Source organism: Haemaphysalis longicornis, unplaced genomic scaffold (genome assembly GCF_048455015.1).
Source record: "Haemaphysalis longicornis isolate Haplotype H1 unplaced genomic scaffold, Haemaphysalis longicornis Haplotype H1 scaffold_7, whole genome shotgun sequence".
Classification (NCBI taxonomy): domain Eukaryota; kingdom Metazoa; phylum Arthropoda; class Arachnida; order Ixodida; family Ixodidae; genus Haemaphysalis; species Haemaphysalis longicornis.
The window spans coordinates 28,586,537-28,612,578 of record NW_027526422.1 but is presented as its reverse complement, the minus strand read 5'-3'; the positions used below and the strand labels follow the sequence as shown (position 1 = coordinate 28,612,578).

General features: G+C 48.5%; 1 protein-coding gene across 1 annotated transcript; it reads left to right on the top strand.

Annotated features, from left to right (window-relative positions):
* Positions 1-152: 152 nt before the first annotated feature.
* Positions 153-26,042, top strand: Mbo (Nuclear pore complex protein Nup88). Its single transcript, XM_077676506.1, has 12 exons — positions 153-391; positions 553-704; positions 4,628-4,753; positions 5,611-5,826; positions 6,683-6,851; positions 8,554-8,689; positions 13,122-13,223; positions 14,615-14,801; positions 15,011-15,280; positions 20,753-20,899; positions 23,123-23,398; positions 25,932-26,042. Exons 1-12 carry the CDS (start codon positions 182-184, stop codon positions 25,981-25,983), a joined length of 2,043 nt encoding a protein of 680 aa, XP_077532632.1. The 5' UTR covers positions 153-181; the 3' UTR covers positions 25,984-26,042.

Sequence of the window (26,042 nt, the reverse complement as noted above, 5' to 3'; positions counted from 1 at the left end):
GCGCTCCTGTGACGTATTTTTTGTACAACTTGACGGCGTTTTGTAAAATAAATAAAATATTTCCCATCGTGTTTATGAGTCATAGGCCTGAATTAGACGCCACAAAGTAAATATCCGTAATATTTGCAACTTTTTGCAAAGCCTGCGCTTGCTGTCGAGGCTAGGCGTTCATCGGTGCAAAATGGCGGCAATGTGGAAGTGGCGTGAGCCGGATAGTTCGTTTTTGAAAAATTTGTCGTTGAATGGCGATGTGTACTGCTCGTCTGTACACACGAGAATGCTCGTCGCTTCTTATGACGATTATCTTGTGGTTTGGAGCCGAGAGAAGCAGCGCTTGATCGCAGTCAACACGAGAGTATCCCCAAATGGCGTTACAGAAGATGAATGCCAGGTGCGTTTGTTTATCGCTGAACTGTCTTAAATTTTTGTTGTCGCATGTCTGATTAACTAAAAAAATCTCTTCACTTTCCAGTCCACTTTCGCTTTCCACGAGAGAACAGTTGCTGCGGTTCTCTCGTCGATATTCGTTGTGATGTTACTTGTGCCTTGCAGGAGTTGCTGCTTTCGAATCCTCCTCTTTTCGAAGTAGACAACGTGCTTGTCAGCTGCACCAAACATCTTCTGCTGACCGGGCGGCACGGCATAACGGTAGTGGCGCTGCCAAAGACGCCGGCCGCCCTATTGAAGGAAACGGCATTGTGCAGGTGAGGTGTTTGATTTAAATTCATGTTTCTAGGAAACAGGCACCGCGTTTTGGTATGCGCGTTTGTCTTGAGAAAATTGCTTGACAGACGCCGCTGTTATTGAACTTGGAAGGCATGACAGCGTAGCTGTAGACAGCCGTATGGCCGAATGGCTTGTCTGCCGTCCAAACACCGTTGGCTTTTGCGGCCCATTCAACTTTCTCGCGAATGCATTATAGCTTTTAATATAACGCAGATATTTTAGAAAAAAAAAAAAAAACCTACTCCCATTGGCCACTAAGGCGACTATCATACAGTGAGTGTTATTTACTTGTCGTTAGCAGTTCACCGTGGAGTAGTCTGTTTGCTGTCAGCACACAAGTTTCTGCGGAATGAGTATAGCTACAAAGAACAGTTGTAATTTGTATTTGATTGAAACCATCCCGTAGCAAATTGTATGTCGTTAGACTGCTCGAGCGTCTACACAACCGCAGGAAGTATTATTCCGGCACGAATCGTGGATGACTATCCGTCGCAGTTCAAATACGAATAGCATGAAGCTGCCATTCCTAAGTGATATCAACAGCGTCACAAAACCAGCCTGATATGGACAGCCCCATTTTTATCTGCTTGGTCAAAACTTAAGTCCTTTTAAGTTACATGAATATGCCAATTAACCCACGGCCCTCAGTCTCCAGTGGCTGTGAAGCAACTGACCACGGCGGCAGTCAGACCAGTGACGCAGCAGGGGGTGCTAAGAATCCCTGGACCCGGACAGGCCGCCATTGGAATCTGAACCTGGCAACGTTTAACACGAGAACCTTATCTAGTGAAACGAGTCTAGAGGTGTTGTTCGAGGAATTAAAGGGCATCAAATGGGATGTCATAGGGCTTAGTGAGGTTAGGAGAACCGGTGAGGCTTTTACAGTGCTGAAAAATGGACACGTTCTATGTTACCATGGTCTAGAGGACAGAAGAGAACTGGGCGTAGGATTTCTAGTCAATAAAAGCTTAGCAGGCAACATAGAAGAATACTATAGCATTAATGAAAGGGCAGCAGGTCTTGTAATTAGGCTCAATAAGAGGTACAAGCTCAAGGTGGTACAGGGCTATGCCCCCACATCCAGCCATGACGACCAGGTAGTGGGACGTTTATATGAAGATGTGGAATCGGCAATGGCTAAAGTAAAAACACAGTATGACGTAGTTATGGGAGATTTCAATGCTAAAGTAGGCAAGCATCAGGCTGGAGACAAGGCAGTTGGGAACTATGGTCTGGGATGTAGAAATAGCAGGGGGGACCTACTAGTTGAGTTTGCAGAACGGAATAACCTACACATAATGAATACCTTGTTATGTACACGGGAGAGCCGGAAGTGGACGTGGAGGAGCCCGAATGGGGACCATAAAAATGAAATAGACTTCATATTATGCGATAACCCTGGCGTTGTGAAGGATGTGGAAGTGCTCGGAAGGGTAAGGTGTAGTGACCATCGTATGGTAAGATCTCGAATTAATCTAGATTTGAGGAGGGACCGTAACAAGCTAGTACGAAAGAAGCCGATTAATGAGCTAACAGTAAGGCATAAAGTAGAAGAATTCAGGATCGCGCTGCAGAACCGATACTCAGCTCTTACCGAGGAAGCCGAGCTTACGACACAGGAAGCCAGCGACAACCTTACACGCATTATCACGGAGTGTGCAGTAGAGGTCGGGGGCACGATGGCTAGACAGGATACTGGTAAACTTTCCCAGGAGACGAAAGATCTAATTAGGAAACGGCAAACCATGACAATCTCCACCCCAGCTGACAGAATAGAACTAACGTAAGTTTCTAAGTCAATAAGTGTATGACAGCTGACATACGGAGGCATAATATGGAGAGGATCGAATACGCTGTAAAAAACGGAGGTAGCCTGAAAGCAGTAAAGAGGCGTCTTGGCGTGGGGAAAAATCAGATGTATGCACTTAAGGACAAGCAAGGCAATGTCATCACAAATAGGGATAACATAGTCACAGTGGCCGAGGAGTTCTATAGGGATCTGTACAGTAGCCAGGACATCCAGGATAATGCCGAACGAGAAAGTAGTTCAGAGGAGATAGACGTCCCACCAGTAACGACCGAAGAAGTAAGGAAGGCTTGAAAGAAATGGAAGGGGGCAAAGCACCTGGGGAGGATCAGATAACAAAAGACCTCTTGAAGGATGGTGGAGAAATTGTACTTGAAAAACTGGCAAACCTGTACACGCAATGCCTAATTACCGCAAACGTACCGGAATCTTGGAAGAACGCGAACATCATCCTAATCCATAAGTAAGGGGACATGAAGGACCTGAAAAATTACAGGCCGATCAGCTTACTGTCAGTCGTCTACAAGGTACTTACCAAGGTAATCGCTAACAGAATTTCTGCAACCTTAGATTTCAGTCAACCTAAAGAACAAGCAGGGTTCCGTGAAGGTTATTCAACAATAGACCATATTCATACGATCAATCAGGTGATAGAGAAGTGCGCTGAGGATTCTGAACCCCTATATATATCCTTCATAGATTATGAGAAAGCATTCGACTCAATCGAAACCCTAGCAGTTATTCAGGCATTTGAAGAACCAGGGAGTAGATGAGCATTATGTAAAAATACTAGAGAATATCTACAATGGGTCCACAGCTACCATCATCCTCCATACGGAGAGCAGTAAAATACCTATAAGGAAGGGCGTCAGACAAGGAGACACAATCTCTCCAATGTTATTCACAGCATGTTTACAAGAAGTATTCAGAACGTTGGATTAGGAACAGGTGGGAGTAAGGGTTAATGGAGAATACCTCAGTAACCTCAGATTTGCTGATGACGTTGCCTTGCTAAGTAACTCGGGGGACGAATTGCAAAGCATGCTTTCCGCACTAGACAAACGGAGTAGCACCGTGGGCCTGAAAATTAATATGCAGAAAACTAAAGTAATGATCAATAACCTCGGGACAGCACAACAGTTTGGGATAGGGGGCGAGGTAGTGGAAGTGGTAAAAGAATATATCTACTTAGGCCAAGTTGTGACCCCGGATCCCAACCACGAGGCAGAGATAATTAGAAGGATCAGAATGGGGTGGAGTGCATACGGCAGACATTCTCAGATAATGAATAGCGGCCTACCATTGTCCCTGAAGAAGAAAGTGTATAACAGCTGCGTCTTACCGGTACTCGCCTACGGGGCAGAAACGTGGAGGCTCACTAAGAGGGTTCAACTTAAATTGAGAATGACTCAGAGGGCAATGGAGCGGAAAATGATAGGTGTAACATTAAGGGACAGGAAGAGAGCGGAGTGGGTCAGGGAACAAACACGTGTTAAGGACATACTGGTGGAAATTAAGAAGAAAAAATGGACGTGGGCAGGGCATGTAATGCGAAGGCAAGATAACCATTGGTCATTAAGGGTAACAGAGTGGATCCCTAGATAAGGCAAGCGTGGCCGGGGGCGGCAGAAAGTTAGATGGGCAGATGAGATCAAGAAGTTTGCAAGGACAAACTGGTCACAGTTGGCACAGGACCGGGGTTATTGGAGAATAATGGGAGAGGCCTTTGCCCTGCAGTGGGCATAGATAGGCTGGTGATTATGATGATGATGAAGCTGAGTGGTTTGCTATATCGCAAATCACAAACAATCATGTTTTTGCTTTTTGCAATCTTTGGACTGCACCACGGTCAACCGTATTTTGTGTCATACACTTTTGTGGCTTTGCTGTCTGACAAACCGCAGGTTAGCGCCAATTTTAGTCATGGTTTAATGGCGTGAAGCAGATGGGACACTATAAAAGGCAGACAAAATCAAAGGTGTTGTTCGTCTCCTTTTTTTGCGTTCATGCCTGCATTGCGCCTATTTAAACCATGCAGCTGCACAAACGAGCTCAAGTGCTTGTCCTTAATAGGCCACTTTCACCTTGTCACAGATCATGGAGTGTCGGGGAGCATTTCTTCCTGTGCCACAAGTCTGTCGCGCTCGTCGATGTTGCCTGGCATCCTGACAGTGAATCAGGCCGTCATGTCCTTGCCCTTACGAGTGACAATAACCTAAGGTGAGCACCACTTGGCGGTATGCCCTGGCTTGTATTGTGTGTTTCCATGTTCATGTGCTTTTAGGGGGTATTGTTTTTTGTGCCCGTACAGGGCGCAAAAAATACGCGAATTTCTTTGTACAAGACAAAGATAAGTCATGCATAAGTGTATAACACACACGGTTGTATATTTGGGTAAGCGGTATATTAGGACTAATTGAAAGTGTTCTCGAAGGGCTACATGGGTAAAACATTTGAGTACAAGGTTAATCGTTAATCCCTGGGCCAACACAAACTGACGCAGATGTCATGAGAGTGCATGCATGTGAAAAGTGCTGGCTGTGTGGTATTACGCCTTTGTTTTGCGGGTAATCGGAAGCTTAGCTTGCTCCTGTGGCATCTACAGAGTTTTCCCTAGCAGTTTGTCCCGTCTCAAAAATGGTTTATAGCTGTGTTATAGATGACGATTTTGGAAATAGCTGCATCGTTTCCAGTTCCTTGTGAAATAACTGCTAGTTGTACTGTAGGTCTGCTAGCAAAGCTCTCGTGTACTTCGCGCCCTGTACGTGTGTCGTGATACTTTTTCAGCGTGACCATTTGTGCCGCACCTTGCTAACACACGAGGAATGGAATAAATGAAATCGCAGGATCAGCCCACCCGTTGAGGGTGGAAAAAGAATGACGCACTGTATTTTCACTAAGAAGAAGTGTACTTATGATTCGAGCGAAACGGGCATTATTAACCGTGCCTCATGGCTAATAGAGTGGCAGGAAGAGTGTGTGAGTGCATGAATACAGCCGTGACCTGCCACCAGGCTTTATACTCTTGCGAATTCTTTTGAAAGAGCGATTCGGCCATGCGGTTCCTTTGCACACAGGCTTTTCGACATCACTGAGCCCCATTCGGCACAGCTGCTGCTGCAAGTGGGTGTTCACCATGGCACTGGGGGCACCCTGGGCGCGTCCCTCGGAGACTTGGCCGCCAGCTTTGACTTTGGCGATATCCCGCCCGATGGTAGAGCTCGGCAGGTCTTTGTGCTCATGGGGAGCGGGGACATCTATCTGACGCATGTTGCTCCAGAGGACGACAACAGGTAGGGAGTGCTGCTGGTACTTTTGTCATTACTCTACCTTTGTGCTTGTATGGACTTGGTTACTGTTCTCAGCTGTTTTCGTGTGGCTGTTGGGAATCTTCAAAGTGAGCGTTGTGGTTGCACATGGTGACACTACCCGTATATGGGCCGCTGATTGTGTTTGTAACAGTCGAGAAAAGCCTTGGGAATCCTCTCAGCTGAGCATTCTTGTTTTCTTTTTTTTTTTTTTTTTTGTATTGACAGGGCAGTACATGCCAACCTTTATTTCCTGTGTAGGTGATTTCAAAATATTTGCTGCTATCAGAGTCCTTCAATGCCTTTCTGGTCATGAAACTTCGCCATCACGCTATGGGAGAGCTTCGTACGCTGCCGCGCCACGGCGCTGGTGTTGATCGGAGGGCAGCCGGGGGCGTGGTCAGAGCGCGTTTGGCAGGGAACGGAGCACGGAGTAAGGTAAAACAGACGCTCGTCGGCTTATCAACACTGCACTTTCGCTTTACGTGTCGTGGGCTGCTCAAATGAACTTGTCATTTTGTGAGTGGCGAAAAAATTTGGTGCAAACGGGCATGCTGCTACTGCGTTCCTGCCTGCCGCTCTGGCTACAGAGCAGCGGCGACCGCCCGATGCCCTCCGATCTGCGGTAGCGCCACTCGCGGTAGCCTTTGTCCCCGTACGAAACTTGGCTGGGAGTTTCATGACCAGAGAAGCATTGAAGGACTCTGCTTCTATTAAAAAAAAAGTCGGTTGATATTTTTTTGTTTGTTTGTTTGAAGTTATTGGACAAAAGTTTTTTTCAAGGGAAAGAATCGGTAGAAGTGGCGGTACGCTCTTCGTTTCTTGTCTTTGCTCCCAACAGGTCACACCAGCAGCCTGTGCTGGGTCCGTTGACCATGCTGCCCCAAGCGGAGGACAACTATGGAGTGGATGGCTACTCGCTGATCTGCTTGCCGGCTCCAGTCCCTCTGCTGGCCATTGCCACCACTGGGGGCACTCTCTACCACTGCTTTGCTCTGGGAACAGAGGACGTACGTTGCACCCATTATTTACTGCTGATCTGATTTCTGCTTTTGTGGGTTTTTTTATTTGCTCTCTTAAGGCTGGGCGTAGCCAGAAGGTAATGCGCACTGTGAGACCTAACAGCTGCAGTGCGGTTGGACTGTTTCTAAGTGATGTTGGGCATGGCATACCATGCCGTCTTAGGTCCTTCCGATGTTTTGTTTTTCCTTTCATTTCCATTTGTTAGTGGGAATATGGACTGTCACTAAGTGATGTTGGGCATGGCATACCATGCCGTCTTAGGTCCTTTCGCTGTTTTGTTTTTCCTTTTATTTCCATTTGTTAGCAGGGAATATTAAACTTCATATCAATAGCTTGACTGTTGGTTTCATTTCATTCCTTTAAGAGTTAGCGCTCTTACAAAAAAAAAAGTCAGGCACCGCTCCGTTTAACGACGATGATGGTTGAACACGAAGTTTTCTCGTGACGGATCGTTGTCGTCTTTAACACGAGGGTGCAGGATTTTTCTGTCTAATTTTGCACGTCCGTGCATCCCTATTCAAATCCAAACCACTTTGACCATGTCGAAATGTGGCAATTGGGTAGGCACCGGCTTCATAACGTGAGGGATCCAGGTTCTATTCCCGCCACAGGAAGCATTTTTTTTCTTTCACTTCACCCATTCTCGCGTTACAGACGCCATCAGTGAGAACACTAAAGCTTTGCTTTAAAAAAAAAGAAAAGCACGAAGTAGCAGCGCTTTGTTGTTCACTGTGAAAATTGTAGGGATGGGCGAATATAGATTTTGAGGTTCGAAGCGAATTCGAAGCGAATAGTGATTTGGTCGAATAATTTCGAATCGAATAGTTCGAATAGTACAAATTGCAAATCACAGACAAATGAGCAACTTGTGACCTGACTAATGTACACAATTTTTTCTAATAATTAGAACTCACGTAGGCACAGCATTGTGTAAAACTATTACAAGTTGAACATTTATTGCAAAATCTTACACACAGCTTTCCTCTGCTGTATTCACAAGTTTTCATGAAGAAATGCCTGTTGCGCCACATGCTCTAGGTGCAGCAGTTTCCGCCGGCTGCTCATTCACAAATTTAAGCGCCGCCTAGAAACTCCCAGAGTTAAGCGCCGCCTAGAAGCTCCGCTAAAATAAGAAGTATTGTAGCCACTAGTATCCTCGGCCGTAGCCAAGCAAAGCGCAAGTGGCTGGCCGCCATTTTGAATAGGCTCGCTTAGTGCGGCGTACTGCCGCGCTGAGCAAGCCTATTCAAAATGGCGGCATGCCTATTCAAAATGGCGGCCTGTACAAGTCTGCTGGCTTGGTGCCGCTATGTTCGGAGCGGTGCCGTTTCAGTGCCGCCTTTTTTTTTTTTTTAACCTAAAGTGTGCTGGCCGCCGAGAGCTTCGTCGAACCTCTAGGCAAGGCAGCAACTAGGCAGTGCCGGCACTGATAATAGAAATGTCCGCGTTGGTGGATCTTGAGCCAAGCCTGGGGTAACTCTCAGAAAGCTTGACCGAAAAGCTTGGCTTTTAGCTGCCTATTCGTGAGCATCGAATAATTCGAAAATATCGAATACCTGCATTCGGATCGAAGCGAATAACGAATAGAGATCTATTCGATCAAATATTCGACAATACCGAATATTCGCCCATCCCTAGAAAATTGTCTTTAATCTCAACTGCACTTCTTTACTCGTTCTTTCTTTTCAGTCCTTTTCACACGGCGGTCGGGAGGATGATGAGGAGGTCACACTGTTCGTCTTTGAAAAAATACGTCTGGACCTCACATTTGTTCAGTCTGATTCCGAAGAAGAAGGCTTCCTCTGTCCCATCCGACTTTGCAAAGGTAAGGCAAGGCTTGGAAAGAGTGCGGTGAAGCCGGGGATCTATTGTCGAAACTCTCTTCAGCCGCAAATGCGTGTTTGCGCCTGTGTAATGTCTCCATTGACGGCGACCCATCGTGTGGCTGTGAGCATGGCTGTTCATAAGCCTGATGTCCTCCCATTGGTTGTGAATGCAGGTTCACATTGGCTGTGAATACGGGTGTGCACAGCAGAGGGAGAAAGGTATGCAGGTGTACGACAGCCAGGCTTCAGTTATGTCGCACGTTGGCGTCCAATGTCTTTAGAGGCCAACTGCACTCAAAATTTCGACCTCTTGAAAACACTATTTCCGTATAGTCTGCTGAAAGAGAAAGCAAGATGCAAAATACAACGGTGAAAATATGCGCGTGGACACCGCAAACGGTCAGCGAAAATTGGCGATTTTGAAACCAAAATCGAGGAGAGTGCGGCCATTAAAATGACGTTGCAGCCATCCAGCGAGCGTCTGGACGGTCAGCAGCTCGGGAGCAAGCCTGCGCGCAAGCTCTACGCACGCACGGGGCAGCAAATGGGTGGAGCTTTTTTCGCAGCAGGGCTCAACCGGTTTTCCAGCTGTGTGGCTGGCCACAGGAAAAAGCCCCCGTTGGCTGGAGTGTCACAGGCGCGTCATGGCTGTTTACGCGATTCACCGGTAGGTGCAGCGGGGTCTGCTGCGGAGCTTTTTAAGGAGCTTTTTAACAGCTGCTTTAAGATGTTTCATGGGGCTAGCACTCGTGTCCCAGCTGATTTGGTAGTACGTACTAGTCATTAAAGGGGTCCTGAAATACCTTCCGCCGATGCGTGGATGTACATGTAACCAAATAAAGCAATGTATTAGCAATTTCCTCCCGCAAGAATTTTGTTGAAGCGATGAGTATTAGCTGAGAAATCGTAAATCAAAAACCGCGCATTATCGTCGCGCCGCGTTTCCTCCTCCTTTCAACATACTCTCCGCTGTTGACGGCGAGCGAGCCTTCCCTCCCATGATGCTGCGCTCCTCGGCGGTGACGTACTTCCGCTATTGCGCTGCTCACATAGCCGTCTGCTACGGGCAAGCTTTGTTGACACCATGAATCCCGCGCTCCGCTCAAGGCTGTAAAAGCGAACGAAAAATCTGGCCCCATGTGTGCGGCGGCCTGGCCTTGCCCTTTCGCGGTGTACGTTGCTGCAGAACTTTGCTATTGGCGGCACGCGGCTTTTTATCGGTGGTGAACTCGCAGCCGCACGGGGAGGATCCTGCGCTCGCTCCCTTGGATGCACAGCGCACTGTTTATCCAAAAAGCGCCGTATCAGATGTGGCCCCGCTGGTGCCGGGTCTTATTTTGTGGCGGTGGTAATTCGTGCCGGCGGCATTTGAAAAATGCATTTTAAACCGATACAGAACCCGTGCACAAAACGCCAGTTCAGCTTGGGGCGACGCGTGGTGGAGAGCGGCAACGTTGGCAAAACATGCTCCGGCGCGGCTCTGAGCTTTCTAGCGCTGGAGCGAGCACCATTTCTTTGACAATATCAAACATCGGTTGCCCTGGCAACAAGGCACAAACCGCTCTAGAAGTCAGTTACGGTTGCGTGATCCCGGTTCAGCTCGGGGCCCCACCTCGCGGCATATGGGCACTGCAGGCATACTACTCACTCCCATTTGGAAGTGCGAGATGCGTTTGGCATTACAGGAGGCGATGGTGTGTGTGTTGTGCACGCCTTTGTTTCGCGATGAAATGCGACGTTGTGCTTCTGCGGGTGGATAGTGCTTCCCATGGTCTGGATTATCTTTCTCAAGCGGCGTACGACTCAACCTCGCATGTGGTATGTGCAGTGTGCGTGGCTAAAAGCCATCTCGGCTTGTGCGCCAGAGTTAAGTGACTTGCTGTTCGTCCCCGCAAACCGCGCGCGAGGTGAGTGCCGAATTTACTAGGGGTAGGAGGAGGCAACCCATCGTCTGTCAATCGCGGTTCGGACTTGCAAAGCATGTTGTGACGTTGTGTTCGTTCGAAACGCATCTCTGGATTGTTTGGAAGTTGAATAAAATGTACGCGTCAAACCCGGGCATTCGGCTCAGGGCGTTCTCTGCGATTGCAAGAAAGAAGTGCCACGGGGCTTCAACGCTTTCTTTATGGAACGTACTCAAGTAAGAGAATATTCATGTCGTGTTATGGCCCTGTTGCATTCAATACAAACGGTTAAGCGTTTGTTTACACTTGTTTCGTTTGACGTAAAATGTCCAAGCACTCCGGCACTCCGCTGGCAGATCAGCCGGCGAGCCGACGCCTAGCAGACGACTCATCTCTTTGCCGGAAGTGCGTGAAAAAGCCGCCCAATAGCAGGATGTCTAGCTCATGACGAACATCTGGGAATTGATGACGTAGACATGTGAAGATGGCGGCGTCCAAAAACACGAAGGGAAGGGTGAGAAAAAAGCGACAAACTTTGCAATAAAAGTGTGAGCTTTCCGCTGCGCGTAAAAGAGTAATACTTGGCACAGATGATGTTGACGACCCAATCTAACGATTGCGCTAGTCAATTTAGTGTGCTCAAAACGCCTTTCAGGGCCCCTTTAAAAATAAATTTGGTCGAGGTGAAATTTCAGTGCAGTTGGCCTTTAACTGGCACCCGCAGTGTGACGTGCAATGAGTATTACATTGTCTGGCTCATCGTTAGGCTTAACGTTAAAGTTACCTGTTGTTAAGCCTGGGCGTTGCGCTGCTGAGCACGAGGTCGCGGGTTCTATTCCCGGCCGCGGCGGCCGCTTTTCTGATGGAGGCGAAAAGCAAAAACGCCCGTGTGTACGAGATTTCGGCGCACGTTAAAGATCCCCAGGTGGTCAAAATTAATCCGGAGCCCTCCACTACGGCGCGCCTCATCGCCTGCGCTGCGTTGGCACGTTAAACCCTACAATCAATCAATCAATCTGTTGTTAAGCCTGGATATAGGCCTAAGAAGGCTGAGGCTCATAGTCATAGTAACAGAGAGGAGAATGAAAAGATGCGAAGGGAAGAAAATGTTGAGAAAAGAAGAGTGGTGGTGAAGGTGAGGATGAAACGTGTAACCTCTCGTGGCACTGACCTCAACCATATCCTTTCGTTCAGTTTTCATTTTGCTTATCTTGAGCCAAAAACAACATGCGGCATTCATGTGTTAATAAAGGACCCTTATGTTGAGTTGCTGTATTTGTGTGCAGATGCGATAAGCTTCTAGAGCAGTGTTTCTCAAATGGGAGTCATACCTAGAGTGGTCTGGGGAGCTCTCCACGCAATTATTTCTATTCCATGCCTCCCCTCACTCTTTTCCTTTGTCTTTCTTTTCTTTTCTTTCTGCGAAGTCATAGAACAAGCTTCAAGGTTGGCTCTTTGCACAACATTGCAGCTATGTGTAGAAGTCATGTATGCAAGAGTCAGGAATAGAATAGGTGTATGGGCAACTTAGCTGTAAAATGGCACTGTTTGACGCTATGGGAAGGCTTCATGGTGGGGAGGGTACTCCATTGCCTAAGACAGTCTAGAAAGGTCCTTGCAACGGGTTGAGGACCACCATTCTGGAGGGCTGTACTTACACTCTCAGTTCTCAAGACAAAACACTCCTTTTTCTCTTTCTTTTAAAGCAAAGCTTTTTACCTCTACCCCCCAAGGGTTCTGTCACGATTGTTGGTGTCAACAGAAAACTCCCTCAAACAAATAAAATAATTACTGGCACTGCCAGGAATCGAACCTGGAATGAATAGAGAAGTGGAGCGAGAGCCCATTGTCTTATTGATAGAGCTATGAGCCTACATGCAGCCAGGTCAGACAGATGGTGCACTCACCGAGCACATCTGCGTGTTCACTCCCTCCATTCTTGCTGAATGCCACATGATAGCGTCACGTGACCTCTCGCACCACTGTATGCGTGCCCGGCGCGTGTAGTGGTGGTGTGTGCACCTTGCGCATGCGCTAGGAGTTGGTAAAAATTAAAGGCAGCTCACACCAACACACGACATCTCACTTCTCCTCCGTCTCTGCCGCCGCCACCGGAGGCGGCGAGATCGATGGCAGAGACAAAGTAGAAGTGAGATTGTCTTAACACCGGGTTTGAGCTTCCTGTAATTGTGTAAAAAAAGTTTCCACTCAGGAGCTTCACCAATACAGCTCAACCAACCACCATTCATGGATCATGCATTGATTTAACCATAGCAAAGAATATCTCTTTGAAGTAATAAAGGGTTTGTTAAGTGCATTTCACTCGTCTCTGGTTTCACTCTCTGTATAGCCATGTGTGTGAATTGAAGTGACGTCGCATGGGCAATCGTTGTGGGTGTCGTTTACAGCTTTGCTTTCCAACCACCTTCACAGGGGGGATTGGCACGCACTTTTTTTTTAGGCGCCCCTTTCTCAGCCTGTGGATGTCAGCTGTGGCATGCTTGTTGTGTGTGGTCTTTTGTTGCAGACCCCACCGACCCTCAGCGTTACATCTGCCTGCACAACTCGGGCGTCCACGCCGTGGCGCTGCCCTGCATTGACAAACTGCAGGCGTTTGCCGGGGAGGAGGGTGAGCGTCTGTTGTGTGGGGCCGAGTTTCTCTTGTTTTGCTGTACAGCTTTTAGGGGCAAAGCCCCTTAGGGGCTGGAGTGTTGGTGTCTCCTGTCAACATCGTAATCGTCGTTTGCCTCATGTAGTCGCGGTACTAAAACACTGGGAAACTCGGTTATGCCTTGCGCTAGAACGTAACACGTACTAAAAAACACGGGGACACTCTTTACACCTTGCGCTAGAGAACTTAGTGTTTCAAAGACAAGAGACTTTTACAGCAAAGCTGTATGCCTGTACCCCCCAACGGTTTCATCTCCATTGACAAAAACGCCAAGGTGCCAAGAATACACTTATACACTGCATGCTTCGCTCCTCACCAGGTTTCACGTTAGTGGAGATGGCCTGGGATTTTTTTTTCTCTGGCTGTCTTCTATCCCAAGGCTGCCTTTCCGATTGGGCCCAAGTGTGTGGGTGGGTGTGGATGTGGGTGTGTGGGTGTGCGGGCAAGCGGGCGGGCGCACGCGCGCTCGCTGCGATGCAGATTTACGTAGAATGTGGTGAGTGCAGCTGCAGCATATTACAAGCATATTACATCAGTATGCCTAATTCTTCTGGGAAAACTAGTATTAATGCAGCACAGTCTTGTCGTAGTAGGAAAAAAATGATTGCTGAACTGTGTGAAAACTGGGGGAGCAACTTCTACATCTTTATTTTCTGCCAGTGGAGCTGCTTGTTCAGTGCGCATTGTCTGTGGGAAACGGGCCCAATTGTCGCAGCTGCCAAGGGTGCATTGTTTTCTGTTGTGTTGGTCGCATGGGAATGACAGACTTGCGAATAAATGCAAAAAAACTTCATCTTGTTTCGAGCTAAGTTGTTTGTGCCCTAGCAGCCCTATTTTAAATGTGTTTACCGAAATGCAGCTTCTTGCATTGTCTGTGTGGATGGCAAGGCATTCCCTCTTACCACAGGTGCGTGCCATCGCAGGGAGGGGCTGATAGCCAGTAACAGTTGTAGGTACTTTCTGTGAGATGGGTGGAAAGTAAATAACAGGTTTCTTGTGGATGATTAGGGAGCTAGGCTTCGAATTTTAGCTGTCTGCTCCCAGTTGCCAGTGATTTTCCAACGGGCAGGTGTTAAGATGCCTTGATGATCCCTAGATATGATTTGTACTGTAGTGTTGGAATGAAAAAAGAGAACTATCGGAGAAACCGCAAAACACCTCTTCCAGGCAAAACGAGAAACAAATTGCAACCTTCGTTTAAATTTTGGGCACGTGTAGCGGGCTGCTCGAGCAAACAGTGCCGTGTATCGTTAAAGACTACCCTCTCTGTACCTCACCATTAAAATAGTAAAAAGGCAGACAGCTCTGCACTGATTGTATAGACGGAGCAACATGCATGTCACTCACAGGCACGGGCGCAGAGGCGCTGTCGGAGCTGCAGTCGGAGACGTCGATCGTTGAGAACCTGGTGTGCACGCGCGCCCTCGCCAGCAACAGGCCCGCACCCCCTGTGGGCATGGCGGTGATTCCATGCCACCCTGGGCCTCGGCTGGTTGTGCTCACGGCCTCTTGGAAGCTGGTCATCATCGCACTCGCGTGAGCCTCTTGTGCCTTGTCTCATCGCGGTGGGGGATAGGTCAGGGCACTCACTGGTTCGCGCATGTGCGTCTCCCATCTTGCGTGCCAGCCGAAGCAATCTGGGGCAAGCCAGATGAAGTAGCGTTTGTTTGGGCACTCCTGTCGCCTTCATAAGAGAGATCGCCCGTGGATGTTTGTTGCGACCGCCTTCCCCCCCGCCAACGCAGGCCGGGACACCAGAGCTACATGCCTGAGCTGCTGTCCCAGAGCCCGCGGGGGGCCTTGTCGTCGGCGCAGGGCGATGCAACGGGCAACGGCGGCGGAGTGTTGGCCCACGTCCAGCAGATGCTGGCTGGCCGCTCCCTGCCCCAGCTGGCAGGGGCAGCCGACGACTGCACTGCCCGGCAGAGCCTCGAGTTGCTGCTGTCGGCCACACAGCGCATTCGCGACCACTGGATCCCTCGGCTCGAGACCTGCCAGCTGCTGATCGTGCGCAGGTACGCACGCCTCAGTCCTGTAGTCGCATGCAGTGCCGTATGGTTGCGTGTCGTACAGTGACTGGCAGTAGGGTTACTATGCTTCTGGTCTCTAACCGTATGTACCGTATAAGCCAAAACATAGGTCAAGCTGCAATATAGGCCAACCACGTTACCTTTTGGCCGAGAAATGGGGAAAACAATTTCATGCAACACATCATTTTATTGATGCTTTAAAGGGACACCAAAGTGAACTTGTCAAGCTCCTGTTTTTGCTTGTGCTGCGTAGACTGGCTCAAATAAGCATACCTTTTATCGTTTATTCGGGCGATCAGGCGGTATTTATATTATAGAGCCTGAAAGAAGAAAAACAACCATGCGCTGTTTGTGGCGGCAGCGCCAATGAATAGCAGTGACGTCAATACAAGGTGCTACGTGATTGGACAATGTCCAAAATTAGAATTCAGACCAGTTTCGGTTTCGGTTTTCGATTCTGTGAAACAACATGCTTGGCATCCAATGTTATTGTTGGATGAGCATTCTCGAGATCTCAGTAATCGGCATACTATGCTTCGGCCATGTTGTTGGCTGTAAAATGATCTCAGTAATCGGCATACTATGCTTCGGCCATGTTGTTGGCTGTAAAATGCATCAGATAAGCCTACCAGCCCGGCTTGGAATCGTAACAATCACTAGCCGAGGCGTACACAGTGGATGAATGCCCTCCGCGTCACTGCAGACGCTCCAATGCGATGTGCTTTTCCCCCATCTTTGGAGCTTTCCTGGCTCGTGCCTGTATCATAAAAGGCGTGTTTGCACCAGGCCAAGGGTCGGCTGATTCGGGACTGTGCCCGCAAGCAGTTGGTGCTTGCGGCAACACCACGCCAACGAGAACTCGCCAGCGTGTCAGTGTCAGTCTGCATGTGTTCTGCGAACTCCCTCGTGGAGCAGTGAACATTGTAGCGCAAAAATGGTGAATTCAGTATAGAAAACATTGCCCCAAAATAAATAAATCAACTTGAAAAAAAAAAAAAAAAGAGAAAATACGCTATCGGGGATTTGAACTTGCGAGTGCTCGAGACCACTCTGCCATAAGCCTGCGATGCTAGGGGCAAGAATATCAGGTATATAATGTATAGCCAGCCTACGTTTTTATTTAGTTTCAGCATTTCAAGCAGCTTAGATGGCTATTTCTTGTATAGCGCTCATGCAGTAAGCATCCCACAAATTCCCACAATATCTCGTGTCTAGCGACTGCATTCCTTAGGCGTAAAAGCGTTCGCAGATGTATGGTCGGGCTGCTGACCGCTGTGCTAGTTCACCCAGCACAAAAAGTGCTTCCCGCACCCTGGATTTGCGCTGTATGGTAAAAGCTTCGGTTGATTTTAACTTTGCTGACTCTTCTCCCGCCTTCAATTGGCCTGAGATTTTTCTACTAGCGTACCAGTCAGCGAAGAGTCGTAGAGCGGCGTGGACTTAGAGCTTAGTCCACGCCGCTCTTAGATACAGTCAAACTATCAAACTAAAGGCACATTCTTTCTGGCGCAGATGTGCCATGGCTTAGTTTCAACTGAGCGAACGAATAGCAGCGACCTGCCGGCGGCCAGCTAATAAACGCTGGGCCGACTGATTCTGTCAGAGGGTCAGCGAGCCGTGCAGTAGCGCAGTCAGGCCAAGCCATCTTGTTCTGACGTCGTACAAAACGTCATGGGAAATTGGCAAGGAGGATGCAGAGGGGAGGACGGCACTTTCAAATTGATTTTTCTACTGAATAAAGTCACGCAAACGCAGCGAGAGTGGTCAAAACAGGGCCTAGAGACTCAAGACTACAATTCGCGCTATTAATCCCTCAATGTTTACAAATCACTTCAGTGTGCCTGTAAACACTTAGTACTTGTACATTTCCAGGGGCACAGCACGGCGCCCACACAACAAGGTCTTCTGAGCATTGCACACCGAGAGCTGCCCTTTCAGCTTACACCAGTAGCTTATCTTTTTTTTGGTGACACCGAATTGGCGCAAGTCTGACAGGTTGCCGTTGGCCTGGGCATGCAACGTTTCTTTTAAATGCTCTGGTGAACCTACACCGGCCACCTAAACTTATCTCGAGCAAGAAGGAAATCGCACATACAAGCTCACCGAAAACAGAAGAGGATGGGTTAACACATAAACATTTGAGCGAGAAGACAAAAAAAGGTAATGGCACGTCTGGTTGATGTCAGCGGCGATAGTGCCTTTGTGGCATGGAGGAAAGAATACTCAGGAGAGGCCCCTAGCATCCCAATGCATTGCGAAAAGTGTGGAGGAAGTGATGTAATTTTTCTTGAGCCCATGGACAATGTTGCTTACTTGTTTACAACTGCGGCGGCCAAATTTGGGCAAATAGAACGGACAAATTTTTAAGGCGCTTGGTATGTGGATGCCTCGCTACGCTTGCAAACCAGCGCAGTCGCTACGACAAACGTTTTTAGGTTAGGCCAGTTTGAAAACTCCGCCGTCGGAGGCGGCCTTAACTCATACCCCGACCGCAGCGGCGCTTACGTCGCGTCGAGATCGGCGGAGCAAGCAGCTGCCACCGCCGGCGACCTGCCGGGAAAATCCCCTTCGCTCAGCGTTGGCGAGAGCCACAGTTCGTTCTTTGCTCACTATGGGTTTCTTCGTTGTGAAGTGAAGTGAAATTTATCGCTGCTGAGACGTAGCGCGCAAAGATCGCAGTGATGTACCACCCCAAACAATGCTCCCGTCGTCTGCGTTCGCCATCCCACGAGCCTGTTGCTATGACGACGACAAACGCTACTTTGCCAGGCTTAAGAGCTGAAAAATCGTCCTTCTATCTCAAAAACGAAGGTCGTTTTTCGATTGAAACTTTGGGTGAGGGTTAGAATGGGCAAATTGAAGGCGAAATCAACAGCTTAGAACATGACATCGCACCGAGGAATTAGCGACGGAGCTGTTTTCGCTGCGAAGCGGGAGGGCAGGGCGACGCCATGTTAGTCAAATCAAACCGGAGATAGCAAAGGATGATGGGATAGAGTGCTGGGCTCCATGGGCTCAAGTCACGGCGGGACTCGGCTTCACAAATGTGACGTCAGGGCCTCTCCTAACCTTTTCTTTCCTCCATGCTTTGTGGTTTGGATGGGCCTGATGGGCTGCCTGGTTGCCAGATGACAACTAATATTAAGCCAGTGACCAGTATATAGGTCGAGGGGTGACTTTTCAGCAGTTTTTTTGGTAAAAAATCTCGACCTATATTTCGACTTGTACAGTGTGCTTCCGGCATCTAACGAATCCCATGGTAACATGTCTGTGTGATGGCTATTTCCTGTTGTTGAAAGGCACCCAATCAGAGCTGATAGTAATTCTGATTGGGTGGTTTTGGGTGGTTGGGTAGAATGGTGGTAAAGCGTTGTGGGGCAGGAAGCAGCGCCGTGATCACAAGGTGCAAAAAGCTCTATCAGCAAGGACTTCACTGCGCGCAGTTGCAGAGGAATATAAGGGGTTGGTGTAGAGAGCTTTTCGTTGCACTGGGTGTGATATTTTTATTATGGAGTTGCAGTGAGTGGGAATTGAGCAGGAGGTGCTATTTTTGAGTTCAGGGCACTGTTTGGTTTGATTGCACAGTCGAATCCCGCTACAACGAAATTGACGGGACGTGCAAAAAATTTCGTTGAAGCAAAAATTCGTTGAGGCGAAATCTGCCCCAAAACAGCACGGAAGGGCAAGAAAAATAACCCCGTATATTTCCGCATATTTGCAGCATAATACAGTATTTAGAAAAAGGAGGGACATGCAATAACGTCGTGTTTATTCAGATAACAAACATACCAATGGTTATCCATTTTTTTACCAGCACGCAAAGAGCGCGACACTGAGGAGAAGGGGACAGGTGAAGAAATGCAGGCGCAAAGCGTATTGCTGTACAGCAAGGTGTTTCCACCGAGCTGATTACTTGCATATAGCTGCTAGGCAGTTGGAAGTCCCCCTCTCACCTGTAGTAGGAAAAGCGCCGTTATCTTATCCTCTGACTAGGCATGGCAGCAACTGACCTTGGCAGGCAAGCCACACGTGCTTGCATTTATCGCGACCGCGCCCTCGCGACTAAGATAAGATGACACGGGTTCAAGACTAAACACGAAAACGTTATTTATGCTTTTGACTTTGAAGAATTGTAGAAGGAAAACTGCAAGGACAGCTGCTCACAACGCATACATGACGGTGCTGCGCCAGATGCAGAGCACATTCGCACGATTTCAACTGGATACAGATTGGCTATAGCTCCGGCTTGGCGAACCTGGCTTGCGCCTCATGTAAAGACGGCCCGCCGCATCGTTATCACCATCAAACAATGGCGTCCACCTATGAGTTTGTTTTTGTTTTAGGTGAGTGTGGGCGCACCGCGCATGTTTTCGGTGAAACTAAGCGTCCTGAATGTATCAAAAGTTACAGATAGCTGGCGCTATGCTTATTTTATTGTAAAATAATTGTTCAAGCCCAGCCCGAATCATCGAAAAATTCGCTGAAGCGAAAGCAAGCCAGACAAATGGTTCGTTGTGGCGAGGACTTTGTTGCATTGACTTCTATGGCTAGCTGACAAGGAATTGGAAATATTTCGTTGAAGTGGAAATTTGGTTGAAGCGGACTTCGTTGTAGCGGGATTAGACTGTATTTGAAATTTTCAAAGTTTTTATTTCTTCACTCATCAGAATGATTCATCCTGGGCATGTCTGTATTGGATAGGAACAGGCATAAAGCTTGAAAGGGGCAGCTAAAAGGAAGGCATTGGCTACACTTAATTCTCTTAAGCAGGCAGCTTCGATATAAAAATGTAGGTAAGGAGAGAATCATTTACCAGATGAAAATTACCATGCCGGGACGGTCTGTCAAATGCACACTTGTCAACTTCCTGCTACGTATGATATGTGAGTTTTTTATTGGGCACACGCGATTCTCGTGATTATGACGCTGGCAGACCACGTGGTCTAATAGCTAAGGTCAGTTTAGCGGGTTCTTAGACCCTGCTGGTATGATGGGGTGTTATCGAATTATTAAAGGGTCGGATCAATTAGCTCCGACTGAATTGCCCATATACAAGCAATCTTGGAGCACTCATATGCTACAGCCGCAGGCCTTGTCTGTTGGTCACATCAAATGTGGCTATTTTTAATAGCCTTACTTTAACTAGCATCTCGCAGGGAAAAATATCCATCACCAATGCACCAGCTTTGTTTTATTGGTTGACTTACACAGTACAGTTTTTCCCCAGTCATTTGGCAAATTTAAAAACACTGCTGTAATACGTTGACATGTATGGCACTGTGCACAGGCAGTGGTGGTAACGGTAGGCCTAAAGACATGACTGAAAACTGGTGGACGAAGGTCGTGTTTTTTTTGCTGATTTCCTGTGAGCATCCCGTTTGTGCGACCTTCCACTCCTGGCAGGCTTGCGTAGTTTTGCCGTGGTGGCAGCTGTGATTTCTTTCCTTCTTGTTGCAGGGCCCAAGCTGCTGCGGAGCAGAGGGATTTGCAAGCGGAGAAGCTGGACGCACTCACCAAGGAGATGGAAACCCTCCAGAAACGGAACGAGGCCCTCCGGCAGCGATACGAAACTGTTTTTGCCACTCAGCAGAAGCTCGTAAAAAGGTATCCTTCGTACTTCTCCTTGTGTTTCTGGCAACGATAGCAGCTGCTGGCAAAAAGGTTTCTTTTTTTCTTTTTTAAATCTTTTTTTACTGTGTGTGCATTATTGCTACTTGATCTTTTCATTTTAGGTGAAAATGCTAAACGTACTGTGTACATATGCATACCCTGGAATTTCTGACTGCAATGTCTCTGGTTTTCTTGGATAAGCTTTGACCCTTTTGAGTTTTTCGGAGCAGCTTGTTTGGCATAGCTTGCTCCCTAGTTTCTTCTGGCTTCCAAATAGTGCCAAATGCATTACACTGCCAAACGATATGCAAGGATAACTTTCTCCATCGTACACTGCTGGTTGATAGCAGGATAAGCAGGCAGCGCAATGTGGAAATGCAGCTCGAGATATGCAAACGTTTTATTTGGAAAGTACTTCAATCTGGACATAACGCGGTCAAAGGAAAAGTTTCTCATCCTGACCTTGGAATAATGGTATGACTGGTTGTGCAGTCGTGTTAGTTTTCTACCCAGTACTTGTCAGCAAACGTAATAAGCCTGGTTCAGAAGGATCATATTGTGTTGCGATGTCAACAGCATGGAAGTCGCCTCGTCAAAAGTCCATCGCGAGTGCGGGTCAGCGAGACCCACTCATTGTGCTATCTCCACATTCGACGTCTGCGCTTCCGTAGATATGACGTAATCCGGGAACATAACAAGCAAGGTGGCATTACAAAACGTGTTTACGCCCCAATATCGATTTTCATGTCGGTCTGTGCCATACCAGTGGTGTTTGCATCTCAAAACTGCGGAGTGCAACTGGCACCACCATGACAACTCCCAACAGCCGGGGTTGGCATCTCCCACTTCTAGCTGCGAATTAAGACGTAGAATCCTCTGTTGTGTTCTTCCACAGGTGATAAAGACAAAACAGAACGCACACACACAAGCACTCCAACTGCTAACTGAACGCCAAACCACTATCGTTCATTGGGTAACAGACAGACAACTAGCAGAGGCACGGAAAGAATGGAGCACTTAACATACCAGCACAACGATTGTGCATTCGCTTGGTAGACGGCGCTGGCATCTGGTTGGAAAAAGAAAAATGGTGGCACGCGCGTCTAGAAAGGAAAATGGTGTATAGGTGCTCTTGAAAAAAATTGGCCACGTATCTGCTCCTTTCGTTGCAAATGTCGTCAAAAGACGATAGTCTTTGTAGACATTTGCCAAGAAGAAAATGCCTCTTTTGCTTTCCCACTCACCTCTCATGCTGTTCCTGTACTGTTGCGCTCATCCCAAGGTAAACACACTAAAGGTTTGCGCAAGGCGATTTGACTTTACCGCATTCCACTGCTACAGGCCAGGTTCCTCGATGCCAGCGCTGCAGTACGGCGGAGACGCGCATGAACGGAGGCGGCCAACTACAAGGTTTATAGAACCGCGTCACAGTGCTCCACGTGCGTGCCAAGCAGAACGTGGAACCTAGCTAGTGGAATCTTTCGTTGCTGTTGCCGCGTGATTTTTCATATGCCGCCAGGAGGCGGCGGTTTTCTGCAGTAGATGTAGATTATCATTTGCTATCGAAAAACCAAGCATCCATGAATATTTTTAATAAAGGAACACTGTAAATATCCCTTGTGTACTAATTTCCTGTCTTATATTTGCGTAATGTCTTCTTCTTGTTCAACAAAGTTGACAAGTATGAACATATAAACCGGGCTTAGACGTTTACATTTGGCTGTGAGTATACAAGACTATTGTGCAATATCAATTTTACTTTGGCCGGGTGGCTGAATCGAGTTACAGACAGACAGACATACAGACAGACCAAAATATCTGGGTTTAAGTAGCCCAAGAAAGACTATCGTCTTTAAAAGATGTGCGCCAGAGCAGCAAACAAAGCTGACTGACTATGGCATCTTTCCTGCAAATTAGTCGTAGTTTGACCTCGCTTGCGTGCAAATAAAATGTTTTGAGCTCTGCTTTGCCTTTTTTTCCCCGCAACCCGCTTCATAACAATTATCAGTTAAAACGATAGAATTTCCTTGACATATTGGATATGTTATGAGTAGACTAGATGGTACTCCAGGTTTTTTGTTTTTTTTTTCTTTTCTTTTCTTTACACTCAGAGCTGTTTTGTGATTGTGGGCCAATGGTTGTGTGGCCAGCTTCCTTCCGCTGCCTTGTGCGCGTGTGGTGTGCCTGAGGAGGCGCGTTTCCCTGGCGGCCGTGCAGGGTGGAGGACCTGTTGCACCGCCTCCAGCGCCAGGTGCCCGTGCTGTCCCTGGCCGAGCAGGCCATGGCGCGGGAGCTGAAGGGCATCGAGGAGGAGCTCCAGGGGTTCCGCGAGCTGCTGGAGCAGGCGCGGCTCAAGCAGCACTACCAGCAGCAGCAGCAGCAGGAGCACGGCAGCGGGGACCGGGAGGACGTCCCCCCGACCGTGTTTTGCCGCCGCCCGGCACGCCTTACTGCGAGCCAGGCGCAGCACATACGGGCCGCCCTCAAGCACGAGTGAGCGCCTCTCTTCTCCCACTGCTAGTCGTCCTTGCTGTGGGTGGGACACGTCAGCTCAGTGGTGATGATAATGATGATAACGTGGTACCACAGCTGCCCCTGATACTTGCCCTTATTCGATGGCTCACTGATGGCATAGTGGTCATGCGTCCGCAGGGAGCAGAAGAATAGAGGCCGAGATGGATGTGCACAGTCAACATACCTTGGCCGCTCATAGGCCACAGAAAATGACCAATCATGGTTATACACGGCACTAAAACACTCTTTCCCAGCAGTGCAAGGCTGGAATGAAAAAATGGCTGTGGCTTAACTCAGCTAACCTTGGATATGCAAACCAAAAGCTTGGCTTGGTCTGGTTGAGTCTTGGTTTTGCTTGGTTAACCTTTGATGTACAGTGTAGACCGCTTATAACGAGTGATGGGAGATCCTTCGGCTCAGCCCCTCCGCAAACGTCCACGCGAGCCTAGCGGCCCGTGGGCGGAAGTTGCTAGCCTGGTACGATGAGGCTCCGCTCCCGTCGGCGGGTCCGCCCCCCCCCCCCTAGCCCCCCTCCCCCGGCAAGGGGGGAAGGGGGGGGGGGGGGGGGGGCTCACTCTTTCGCATAATAAAGTTTGATCGATCAATCAATCAATCCAGCTTATAACGTATGCCGCGGAAGCCGCAAAAATCCGCACTATAACCTAAACATGCGCGAATCCAACCACATCGCAACCTACCTCGGAAGTCGTCCTTTATTTATCATAACTCAAACGCACGGCACTTAAAAGCAAAGGCCTGGTCTTTGTATCGTTTTTTTTTTATATATATATATATCAGCCGCTGCTGCAGGGCCTTACACATTGTAAGTGCGGTCTTACAAACAGCGAGCACGGCTTTAACTTCCGTTGTGTTTGTGTTTTGGAGGATCGTGGCTGCGCTTTTAGCGTCTATGGACAGATGCCGCGGAACGTGATAAGAACGCCAGCGGGATTTTTTTTTACCCCACCTTGTGTCCACGATGCTGGAGGCGGCTGTGTATCAGCGCAGCGTGTACTCGTGGTGGAAATCTTCAGCTTCGCGCAGCTGGCTTGTTCGGAAAAGGAAAGAACGGTGGTTTATCTGCACAACGTTCTAAAGAGTGAACTGCATGGAGCGATTTCTTCTTGCGAAAACATGCAGTGCACGCCGCAGGCGCGGCGACGCCAGCCCGGTTACAACTGGCAGCGGTTACAGTGCGGCGCAATACGAGGCGGCAAAATGGCGTCGGCCCTGGCCGTGAAGTGGTACAGGCAGCTCCAGCGACTGCTTCTAACTGCTCGCTGAATTGCCGCACGAGGCGCAAGCCAGGATGCTCACGCAAGAAAAGAGCTGAGAATATGGGCGAAAAGAGGAATATAAACTCCCATCAGGTTGCTTGTGAAAGCGTCCACCAAAAAACACTGCGGTGGTAGGCGTAAACATCTCTGGCACGGCCAGCCGGCTGGTCGGAGCGTTTCGGATCTCCTGCCATGAGGTGCGCGTCTCCCCATTGGTGCAAGTTGTCAGGCTCCTCCCACTGCCACGCGAAGAAGCCACCGTGAGCGATCGTCGACGCGAGCGTGAAAAAATGCAGGCGCAACGCCGACGTGCACGAATCGTGTGCGAAAACGGGCCATGTGGTTCACGCTTAATAGAAACAACTTGCTGCGCGCGGATGGGGACGGGGGTCGCTATCTTCCGAGGTGCGTCAAGCAAGGTCAGTTGTGGTTTTCATGTACCCGTGAACTAAAGGGTGCCTATTTTTTCTTCTGTGTCGAAGTTAGAGAGCAAGGGGTGCGCACTGCGTCAGATGGCCGATTTCATCCGTTCTTTTTTTTTTTTTTTTGCTACCCTAAAACGATGCCCCAGTTGCGCCGGTCGATCAGCAGTCTCACCCAAAAACCGCACTACATATAAACGGTATCGTGCTTCGGCCAACCACATTCTAAGCTGTATGCTTATGCATTGAGTTCTATGGGAGGTGAACCGGTGGTCACAAAAACCCGCATTATATTTGGTACTGCACTATAAGTGGTTACGTTATAAATGGTCTACACTGTAGCTGTATTGCCGGCCACAGCTCAAAGCCGTTTTCGGCGAATGCGGCGTTAGTCCAAACGCCAGGCGCGAGACGAGTCACGTAGCCCCAGATGACCCAGCGGCACATGCATGTAAGCAGTGGGGGTGGTTGGCTGCGGATCAGCTGATTGGCCGCCACCGCGGTGCTGAAAGCAGGCCTAGCAAATCACGCGAAGCGCTTCGAGGGGTGTGTCGCCGGTCAAAAGGTGAAATTGCGCATCCGCCGCAAAACTGCTGGACGAAAGTAGTAAAGCTGTGCTTTAAAAAAAGTACATTAACTTTTTTCGACAAGCTTTCGATGCGCCGTGTCAGCATTGGATAGTATGAAAGTCAATGAAAAAAAAAAAAAAACGTGTCCTTGTCTGTATTGAGTTACTAACGTACCCAAGTTCTCAGTGCTGTGTGTGCATGCTGTCGCGCGAGTACTAAAGGGAGCACACATTTTTTCTTGCAGGGGAGACATGATAGCAGACCTGGTGCAGCGGCTGTCAGCATTGCTGCAGTAGGAAGCGTCATTTGTACATTGTACATAGATATTTCATGCCAATAAAGATGGTTTTTGTGA

Bases quoted from the DNA above. Each gene is read 5' to 3' on its own strand.
- Mbo (XM_077676506.1), top strand. From the start codon at position 182: ATGGCGGCAATGTGGAAGTGGCGTGAGCCGGATAGTTCGTTTTTGAAA. The intron at 392-552 runs GTGCGTTTGTTT...TGTGCCTTGCAG, and splicing joins TTACAGAAGATGAATGCCAG to GAGTTGCTGCTTTCGAATCC. The intron at 4,754-5,610 runs GTGAGCACCACT...CTTTGCACACAG, and splicing joins ACGAGTGACAATAACCTAAG to GCTTTTCGACATCACTGAGC.